The 10,567-nt window shown below is 57.2% G+C and overlaps 1 protein-coding gene across 1 annotated transcript in view; it reads right to left on the minus strand.

The window, feature by feature from the left end:
• Positions 1–184: 184 nt before the first annotated feature.
• ARID3A (AT-rich interaction domain 3A) overlaps positions 185–10,567 on the minus strand; it is a 29,359-nt gene continuing 18,976 nt past the window's right edge. The window contains 6 exon segments of the mRNA XM_007460403.1: positions 185–1,070; positions 1,546–1,644; positions 2,626–2,907; positions 5,076–5,323; positions 5,696–5,879; positions 9,165–9,237. Of these exon segments, the coding sequence (XP_007460465.1) occupies positions 895–1,070; positions 1,546–1,644; positions 2,626–2,907; positions 5,076–5,323; positions 5,696–5,879; positions 9,165–9,237 (1,062 nt within the window). The 3' untranslated portion in view covers positions 185–894.

Here is a 10,567-nt window from a genome sequence, read left to right on the forward strand (position 1 = left end):
TCCCGCGGACCCCCGGCATGCAGCCCCTACCACAGCACCTGAGTTCATCGGCTCTGCTGACTCTAGCCCAGGGATCCAGTGTCCTGGGCCCGCCAGCTGCCCACTGTGCCACAGGAAATGCACAACCGAACCCAAATCAGTCATGGGAAAAATAAAAAGGGTATTTTTTCTTTTTTCTTTTTTTTTTTTCAAGTCCAGTTTCCCTGAATGAACACAAATATATAGATATATATATCCTTTTCCTAGGTTTGATTCCTCCCCCAAGAATAAAATAGAATATTTACAAAACAAAACCCCCGAAATCTCTTAAAAACCCTCCAGACTTTGAAGTTCACTATTTCTTTAAAAAAAAAAAAAAGTTCCCAAAAGCAACAAGAAAAAAAATTCAACTGATCTTGGCTCAGGGGTTTCATTCAACGCAAGGAGCCGGGTGTGGTGAGTGTGTGATGAAGAGGGGAAAAAAAAAAAAAAAAAGGGGAAAAAACAGATAAAAATGAAAAAACACAGTGCAGGGATGTATGAGGTAAACAGGATTGGCCTGTCCAAACCAGACACCAGTCCACGTGGGTCCGCCAGGGCTGCAGGAAAGCCCTAGGAGACATTTTGCCTCTCTTGTTTCTAATTTCCTTTGCTGCTCTCACAATTCATCTCTCTGAATGTCCGAAACCTGAGTAATTCAAGTGTTCCTTGGTTTTCCCCTGTTTTATTAAATTTTCTTTATATATATATATATATATATGTATATATATATTTTCTTTTCTTTTTGGCGTCAGCTGTCGCTCCTTTGTGGATACCTTCCCTCCCCACCCGTATCTCCCGCCATCCCGGCCCCTGCTTGGCCCACCTGGACCCCCTGACCCGTCTGGTGGGCTCCCAGGGTGAGGAGTGTAGCGGTTAAGGCAATGAGTTATTTGAGGTAGAAGATGCGGGGGGTGCAGACAACCCTGCTGGCCCCGCCTGGCTGCCTGCGCTGCTGCTGGTCCCGCTGTTTGCTCCCCGGCTGCTGCCACCTCCGCCTTTGCTGGGAGCTGAGGGTGGCGTGGGGGCCGGCGGCTGGGCGAACAGCACTCCTGGTGCAAGGACAGGAGACAAGTCGTGGAGAATTTAAAAGATCATGTGACAGGTGCAAGGGATTCCTGAGCGCTGACCCCCCTTTAAAGAGCGTGCCCGCCCCCCTACCCCTGGCTTGCAGGACACCACCATCTCCTCGGCCTCCCCCCATGGGGGGGTCTTTACAGCAACCAAGCTGTTCTGTGTCAACATCGCCACCTGGTGGTCTATAGGAGCCACGGGTCTGTTCACATTTTTTTTTAGAAGGAACCTGGAAACAACATTCGCTACAAGATATATAACACAGGTTACGCATTTCTGAGCACTTACTCTGTGCTGAGCTCCGTGCTAAGTATAGGACACAGACTATCTCGCTTGAGTCTCATGAGGGAAGAGGTCTGGGCTCAAGAAGGCCACACCCCCGGGGAGGGGGGCAACCAGGACTCGGGAGGGAGAGATGTGGTCAAGGTGGGCATGGGGGCTGGGTGGTCCTACCTGTGTACATGATTCCATTAATCTCTACTGACATGCTAATACTGTTGCTGCCATTGGTGTTGGTCAGGCTCGCAGCTGAGTCCTGGCGGCTCTCGGAGCCTGCGGGAAGAAAAAAAACCACCCTTTGTAATCATAAACCCACCTATGCAATGATCTGGGTAACGTGGGTCACCCACCAGAGGTGAAGCTTCACAAAGCGCTGGACAGGATCTCTCAGCAGCACACACAGTAGGTACTCAATAAATACTTATTGAATAAGAATGTATTTGTCTCAAATTTGCTTTTTTCTTGATTATAAGTATTTTTTCTTTTTCTTTTTTTCTTTTCTTTTAATAATTTTTACTGGACTATAGTTGATTTACAGTGTGTTAGTTTCAGGTGTACAGCATGATTACAAGTCTTAAGTGGTGTACCCACACTCAAATCATGTCATTCTTTTTCTTTTTTGGCTGTGCCACACGGCTTGTGGGATCTTAGTTCCCCAACCAGGGATTGGACCCGGGCCCTCGGCAGTGAGAGCGCAGAGTCCTAACCATTGGACAGCCAGGGAATTCCCCATGTGTCATTCTTTTTAATGACCACAAAGTATTCCAGACTTGATTCATGAATTCCCCTACTGATGGACACACTAGTGACGTCATGCAAATAACTACAGTGAACATCCTTGAAAACCTGTGTTTCCTTGCTTCCCTACATTATTTCTGCTCTAGATACCAAGCAGAATCACCCAGTCATGGGGCAAGCACATTTTCTATTTTTAAAAGAGATTGCCAAGTTGTCACCTATTTACGTTCCCACCAGCAGGACCAATGGGGCCCATTTCCGCACATCCTGACCAACGTTTGATATTATCAAACTCTGACGGGTGAAAGATGGTGTCTCCTCGTTAACTTGCAGATCCCCAACTAGATGGAGTTGAACGGTTTTTCCTATGAGTTTACAAGTCAGAGCTGCCCATTTCTTCTACTGGTTTGTTTGCCTTTCTATCTTACTGATCCGTAAGCACTCTTTACACATGGTGGCTACGAGGCCCTTGTGCGCATGCAGGAAGCACAGAGGGTCTGAGTGCCAGGGTGGTACCTTGGCTGTTGATCCGGATGCTCATAGGCAGCTGGGCCGTCATGGCCAGAAAGTTCTGCTGCAGCGCTCGCTGCATGAGCCGCTGCTGTTCCTCTGCCACCAGGGCCATCTTCTTCTCAGGAGGCTCCCCAGACTCCAGCTTCTCCCGGAGCTGCTCCAGGGCAGCTGCCTGTGCCGCCACGGCTGCCTGGGCCGCTACTGCCTGGGCTGCCACCACAGGGTGACCTGCCAGGGAGACTGGCAGGCGGCCGGGGACCGTGATGGGGATGGCCGAGTCCTCCTCTGGGCAGGAGAGAAGCAGCGTTGGTGGCCAGAATGGAACAGAGGTGGCCCAGCCCCCACCTCCCACCCAAGGTAGGAATGTGCCCCCTTGAATACCTCCACGGACGGGGTGCTCACTTCCTTTCCAGGGAAGTGTACAGGTTTTTGAATAGACACAAGTGCTGTAAGATCCCTTCTAGTATCAGGCTGACATCAGATGCCAGCATAATGGTAATATAGGTCATGGTGACAATACTAGTTACAGTGACGGTATCATAGTAGTACTTAGCATTAGTGTCATAGAGAGACCACAATAGCACATGTTACATATAATACTAGTTACGACAAGAGCTCACCACGTCTTGTCTAAAGCACTTAACGTGAACCGTCTCAACAATCCCATAACCACCAAGTCACCCTTTTCTCCCCTTTACCACTGAGGAAACCAAGGCTCAGAGAGGATGGATAATTTTCCTGAGGCCACAGACCTGGAGAGAGGCTGAGCTGACATGAAACCCATGCAGCCCAACTCCAGGAGCAGCTCCTAACCATCCCCCTGTCCTGTGGTTGAAACAAACGTCCCCGTGGTTCCCACCCACTGGTCCCACTGTCTCCTCTTCTGACTCTCCCTCCCGTGTCTATCCCTGGTGGCCTGGGGCTGCCTCTCCAGGAGGGTCCCCACTCCAAACTTTGCAGTTGCCAGGCCCTCTGCTCTGGAGTCTCTGCAGCCCTTTCTGCTTGCCTCCCTCTCAGCTGAAAAGAGCCCCGGGACCCATCGGAAGCAGCTTTTCCTGGCCCCCTCAGTAGCTCCATTAGGTCACCCCCCCTCCAAACCTCTCTCTTATCCGCCCCCATCCTCCCTAGCTCCAGCACAGGACCTCACATGCAGCAGATGCCTAATGACATTCACGGGTATCACTGCAACTCCCCAAGGCTGGGGGGTAAACTGAGGCTCAAAGAAGCTGGAGGGAGCTGTCACTGGTGAGACCCCATTCACCTCAGATCTGACCAGCCCCGAATTTTCAGGGCGCTGTGAGGATCACCTCGGATCCCCGGGCCAAGCTTGGAAAGTAGGGAGTCACAGCTCATGTGGCAAATGAGAAATGGAACCTCGGACAGGTGCACCTGCTTGAGGCACCTGCTTGAGGCTGGGCTACCACGTGTGTTGTTGGTGCTTCTGTGTTAGCGAGGATTCAGAGACTTGCTGGAAGAGGGGACTGTGATCGGCTGGTGATGTCTGCCATGGATGGGAATTAGGGGTGGGGGGCTGCCAGCTACCTGCAACCTTAGGCCTGTTGCATGCTGGGCATTTTACACACTGCAGGCTCCCCAACACCCCCACAGAGAAGGCATAATTTCCCCCACTTTATGTGTAAGGAAAGCTGGGCTCAGAAAGGGGCAGTGAGCTGCCCAGGAGCACCTAGCAATAGCTTCAGGGGTGGTTAAAGAGTCCATTTGATGACCCACACGACACCCTTGGTGTCTGGTGGGACAGTGTGTTCAGGAGGATTCTAAAGCTCAAAAGGAAAAGAATACAATGATCAACTAGTAATGTCCGCCACGTGCAAGGGACTAGAGAGAACGACAGCGATGAAAAGCATCAGCCTTGGACTTCCCTGCTGGCGCAGTGGTTGAGAATCTGCCTTCCAATGCAGGGGGCCCAGGTTTGATCCCTGGTCAGCGAACTAAAATCGCACATGCTTGTGTGGCCAAAAAAATAAATAAAAAATCAAAATATTAAAAATAAATAAATAAATAAATAAAATAAATAAAAACACCAGCCACAGGCAAGTGGACTGGGCCAATGCTACAGTAAAACAGTGATTAATTAGTAATGTCTGCCATGGGTATAGGATGGGAAAATTGGGCTTGATGTGCCATGTCTGCCTTGGCATAGAACTGGAGGAAAAAATTATTGGTTTGTGATGTCTGCCGAGGGCACAGGTTCAGGGGAAATGAATTGATTAGTGATGTCTGCCTGCTACAGGCCTGGGGCTGGAAACATGGCAATTGATTAGTAATGTCTGCTACGGGCACAGCACAAGCAGGCTGGCCGCCCTCTTACACACCAACTTTGGGGTCTATCATCCCAGTTACCCAGGGAGGGGAAAAGGCAGCCCCCTCCCTGGGACACACCGCCAGGCTGAAGCTGAGTCAAGATCAGGCCCCAAGCCCCATGCAGCCCTCACCTTTCTTGATCTTGGGGGCTGGGGTGATGGAGCTGCCGTTGGTGCTGGCAGCTAGGCCCAGGGAGGACACAGGGAGCTTGGGCGAGGAGAGCATGCTGTGGGCCCCGCCCGGTGAGTAGGCGAAGAGGGAGCCCCCAAAGCTCTGGCGCCGGCCCTCCCTCCGGTTGCTGTCGATGGCCGCCTGGAGCTCATTGGGGTTGCTGAGGCCACGCTTCTCACACTCGTAGGGGTACAGGTACTTCATGTACCTGCAGGCAGGGGCAAGGGGACAGGATGGCACCTGGGAAGCCTCTGGGGTCTGCATAAAGCCAAGCCCCGCTGCAGCACCAGCTCCCCAATCCCCATCCCACATCTCTGCCCGGAAGCACCCAGCAGCCCTCCAAGCAGTGGTCTTTGCCTGTGCTGTTCCCTCTGTCTCAATGCCTGTCCTGTGACATGTCCCCATCCCTGTCCCCACATCGACGACCTGCTATTCCTTCAACACTCAATTTGCATAGCCTCAGAGCCAGGACATTCCACCCTCCACCCTGTGGTCTGGCCGCCCAGCGCCCCCCGCCCCTCCGCCTCACTCCTCCCTGCCTTGGGTCCTTTCTGCCTGGACGCCGCGGGCGGGCACTCACTGGGTGCGCAGCGTGAAGGCGGCGCTGGTGATGGACGTGGGCAGGTTGAGGCCCTTGGTGATCTCCCGCCACAGCTTCTTGTTGATGACCTCCACCAGGCCGCCCTTCTCCGTTACCAGCACGTACAGCATGAACAGGTCGAGCACCTGCTTGGCCATGATGGGGATGCGGTTCACAGGCGTCCCTGCAGGGAGGGGGGGTGCTGTCACCTGGGGTGGTGCCTGACGCGTCAGTGAGAGCGGGTCCCCTCGGCATAGCTGACCTGGGGCGGCTCACACTCTTGGGGACCGTCCCGGATGCTGTGAGGGGTGGAGCACCCTCCCTGCCCCACCCACTGGATGCCAGGAGAGGAGCCCCCAGTGTGACAACCACAGATGTCCCAGGCGTAACCCAGTGTCCCCGGGGGGCACGGTCGCCCGGGTGAGACCCCTGCTTGCGAGAGCCCTGAGGAGGCAGCTCTGCCTCAGTCTCTCCATAAGTGATCCGGGCTCATGCTGCTCTCACCTGGGTGGGTGAGGGGGGAGCTGCAGGGCCAACCTGGGGGCCCAGCAGGAGAAACACAGCCTTTGTTATTCCTCCTACAGACACGACAGCTGCCAAAACAACTCTGCTGTGTTGGGGGCTTTGCAGTGGGGGAGGGAGGGCTTGATTAACCCACTTTGCAGCTTATACACTGGGGAGGTGGGCCAGATCTGGGAGGGAGGGGGGTGGCCCAGCCTTGGGAGGGGGCTCCTCCCTACAGACAGCCCTGCTCCCATCTTACACCCACCCTGATGCTCCAAGCCCCTGCACACGACATCTCCCTGTCACCCAGAAGCCCCAGCCGTGGAAGCCCTTAGGTCTCAGCTCAGCCTGCCTGGCACCATCCTGGCTGAGGGTGGAGAAGCCCCCACTTAAACCTCTCTCCCTGGCAGGGAAAGTATGGGTTTACTGTCTGTGGCCCCCACCTGCTGTCCTGCTCACATGGGGTCCCCCGGCGCCCAGCCTGGCATACAGCAGGTGCTCAATAAACAACAGCGAAGGTTGACGGCCCCCACCCCAGCCCTGGGGGCATGCTTGCCGCCCCTGCAGAGGTGGCAAAGGGAAGCTCCAGGGTGGGTTCCTGCTCCCTGCCCCCACCCTGGACAATGCCCTGTACCCAGGACCCTGCTTCCTGGTCCCCCCTCTACAAGCTGGACATCCCGGAACCACCTCCTGCCAACCCTGGCCACTGCCGGGCCCTTCCTGGGTTGCAAAATTCCCAACGAATGAAGACCTCCTGGAGGGGATTGAGGAAGATGGGCTTCAGACCCCCACGCTACCCACTTCATTTTCCAGCCCAGGAAGGAGAGAGAAAAGCAACGCCAGGCGTCAGCAGCACACCCAGCCCCACAGATGCGCCCACAGCGCCTCCCTGGCCCACCCAGGACGTTGGTTTCAGCTCTGCATTGGGAAAAAGAAGGAATCACACCAAAGCTCCTCCTGGGACCCTGCGCCCTGGTTCGGCAGCCGGACGACAGATGTTTATAGAAGGAGCGGGGCTGGGAGAGCACAGAGAGGCGCTGATGGAGGCGGGCGGGGGTGGGGGGGCGATAAGGAAGGGCGGAGAGGTCGTCAAGGAAACCACAGGAAGGTGGGGTGCAGGCAGGACCCCTCCTCCATGTCCAGCCCCCAGAGAATTCAGAGAGATATCCAGTTGGAGGCTTTTACTTTGTGATGTGGGAGAAAGACTACTTTATTATGGGATGCAGAACATGGTATCCAGATTCTCAGCCCCAAAGCCCCCGACCCCAGTTATAGAGGGGAGGGTTCAAGAGGAAGGTAGGGAAGAGAGGGCCTTGGAGCTGGGTTTTGAGGGTTGCATAGGAGTTTGTTGCTTCCTGTCCTCCAGGAGCACCTGGCTTGGTGAGGGAGACAGGGCTGGACACAGACCCTTGAAGCCCTGAAAGTGTGGCCAGGAGCTGGGGGCCCCAGAGGACCCCAGCCTCATCACTCTGGGGCAGCTCACCATACTTCCTCCGTGCCTCCTGGACCCCGGGAGCCCAGTCTGGGGCAAAATGGGTGGGCTCCGGGCCTGGGAGCTTGGAGCCCCATGGTGGGGGGAAGGGGAGTGGGGGGCTCAGGTAGGTGTGGACGGGATGATAAAGGGTGGGTCGATCTCTCTGACTACATGGGGGGTGGGGGGCGGCGAGGGGGGGCAGCAGGCCTGGCTGGGTCTGGATTCCTCCACCTCCGGCACAGGAGGGGTTAATGTGGAGGCTGCAGCCCCCTCCCCTTTCATCTCCTTCCCTTCCGGCCTGGGCCTGGTTGGGCCTGTGTTTACAGAAGCTGCTGGCAGGGAGGGGCGGGCAGGGGCCCTGGACAAAGAAGCCGCCTGGCTGGCCCCTGAAACAGTCATAGCGCATGCAGCTCCCCTGCCCGCCCCACCCACCCCCACCAGTCCCGCCCCAGCCCCGCCCCTTCCTGCCTCTGTGGCTCAGAGGCCCTCTCCCCTCTCCAGGCCTCAGTTTCCTTCCCTGAACAGTGGGGGTCGTGATAACCCTGCTGGGGGCTGGCTGGCAGCTCTGAGCTGAGGGAGGGCCCTGGGGACCCTCTGGGTGCCCTCCTCCCCCATCCTCCCTGGGCCTGGCTCACCCTGAATGCCCCCGACGCCCCCCCCAGCATCTGGGCCGTCCGTTTCCCCACCTGGACACCCACCCAGACCAGTCCCTGCTCCCCGGGCATGGCCTCCGTCCCTGATCGTCTAGCTGTTCTCAAGGCCGCGTCTGGCATCCGCCTCACCCCAGACCCCAGGGCGTAGGGGGATACAGGTGGCTTGGGGCTGGTACACTGTTGACGCATAATAACTGTGGACCTGGCACTCAGCACATCTGGGGCACTGCCACACGGCGGGGAGTGTTGGTGGCCCACCTTACAGATGGGGGAACTGAGGCCCCAGGTGGGAGCAGGGAGGGGCCGGGACCCAAACCTCCCACCAGTGGCGGCAGGAAGGCCAGACTCTAGCCTGTGGGGAGCTCTGTCCTGCCACCCAGCGTCAGCCTGCCTGCCTGCCTGCCTGCCTGCCTGGGAATGCAACCCTGCTCCCCAAACAGAGGTCAGCCCCGCTGCAGGGATCCGGGGAGCCAGGATCTCAGCGCCCGGGTCTCAGCAGCAAGGGAGGAAGCCCAGACTGTCAGTTCTGGGTTGGGGCCCTGAGAACCCCCCACCCAAGGACTTACCCCTCAGACTCTCACAGCTGTGTCTCCCCGATCAGACCCTCAGGGCTGGGCTGTGTCTCCTGTCAGATACCCATGGCAGGATGGTGCCTCTTCTCTCAGACGTCCCCCGCCACCACGGCAGGGCTGCGTCTCCCCACTCAGGCATCTCCTGGATGCCTCCGGCCACGGAGAACTCACTCACAGCCTCGCTGACACACCTGCCCCGGGCAGTGGCCAGCAGGGCCCCCATCCTGCGTGCTCATATCTGGGACTTCCCGGCGGGCAGGCCTCACCTCGCTTCTGCATGAAGCTGAACAAGTCATCCAGGAACTCCTTCCTCTTGGGGTCCCCGTCCAGTTCGTAGAGCTGCGACAGCAGGGAGGGGATGGATTAGTTGGGGCCAGAGCTTGGGTGTGGGTGCCACGTCCACATGACACGGAGGGCCAACCGAGGGGTCCCGGCCCCAGACCCCCGGCCACCCACAGTCCAAACATCTCCTGAGGCCTGCCCCCACCACTATCAAACAAGGACCCTGAGACACCTGTCCTGGGGCGGCCGTAACAGCTGACCACACACTTGGCTTAAACCACACAGATTTATCCTCTCCTGGCTCTGGAAGCCAGCCGTCTGAGATCAAGGTGTGGCAGGGCTGTGCTCCCTCCAGAGGCTGGGGCAGGGGCGTGGCTGGGGGGGATCCTTCCCGCCTCTTCCAGCTCCTGGGGCTCCAGGTGTCCTGGGCCTGTGGCTGCCATCACCCGGGCCTCTGCGTCTGTCTTCCCGGGGCTTCTCCCTGTGTCTCTGTGTCCAAATCCCCCTCTTCTTATGGGGCATCACTCACTGGCTTTAGGGCCACCTCATCTCCACCCGTAACTAATCACATATGCAAAGACCTGATTCCCAAATCGTGTCCCGTTCACAGGAACTTGCAGCTCAGACATGAACATGTTAATTTTGAGGGCACAATTTATCCCACCTAGACCATCGCCACCGTGAGGATGGTGGACGTCCGGCACGGTCCACCGAGTCACACGCGTGTGCTCCTGCGAGGTGGCCCATTTTGTAGCTGAGGCACAGAGGCAGGCCTGAGCCTGAAGTCAGGACTCTCGGGGACTCTCAGCCCAGGCTCTGTCCTGCGCACCTGCTGCCTGGGTTCACCAGCCACCGGGGCGGGGAGAGGGCCTCGGTCTGGGCTATCAGCGGGGCAGGGGGTCCCCAGCCTCAACCCTCAGCTCCCAGGTGCTGGCAGGCAGGGGAAGCCGGCAGAGATAATTATAGAGAGCAAAGTTGCGGGGGGATTTGCCAAGGCGGGCAGTGCAGATAGCAGGCTTCAAATTAAGCTTTGGGGAATGCAGTCCCCATGGCCACCTGGACACAGAGCAAGTGGGACTGTGTGGGGCCTTGAAACCACCAATTAGCCCCGGCTGAGACAATCCGTCATCAGGGCCCAAGAACACACTGATGTCCAGCTCCTACGGTATGGGACATCCCCGGGCCTGGGGAGGCAGGGTCCTCGGGTTGGCTACCCCTCAGCCACCTCGCCCCTCTCTGGGCCTCACTTTCCCCATCTGTGTAATGGAGAGATAGTGGGGCACGCAGGGTACAGGCCGGGGGAGGGGGCAGGAGCCCAGACCTGGGTGGTCGAGGCCAGGCCTTTGTCTCCACCCTGCCAGAGCCAGGCTGGCCAGCTGCATTCCTG

The sequence above is a fragment of the Lipotes vexillifer genome, unplaced genomic scaffold (assembly GCF_000442215.2).
Source record: "Lipotes vexillifer unplaced genomic scaffold, Lipotes_vexillifer_v1.1 scaffold225, whole genome shotgun sequence".
NCBI lineage: Eukaryota > Metazoa > Chordata > Mammalia > Artiodactyla > Lipotidae > Lipotes > Lipotes vexillifer.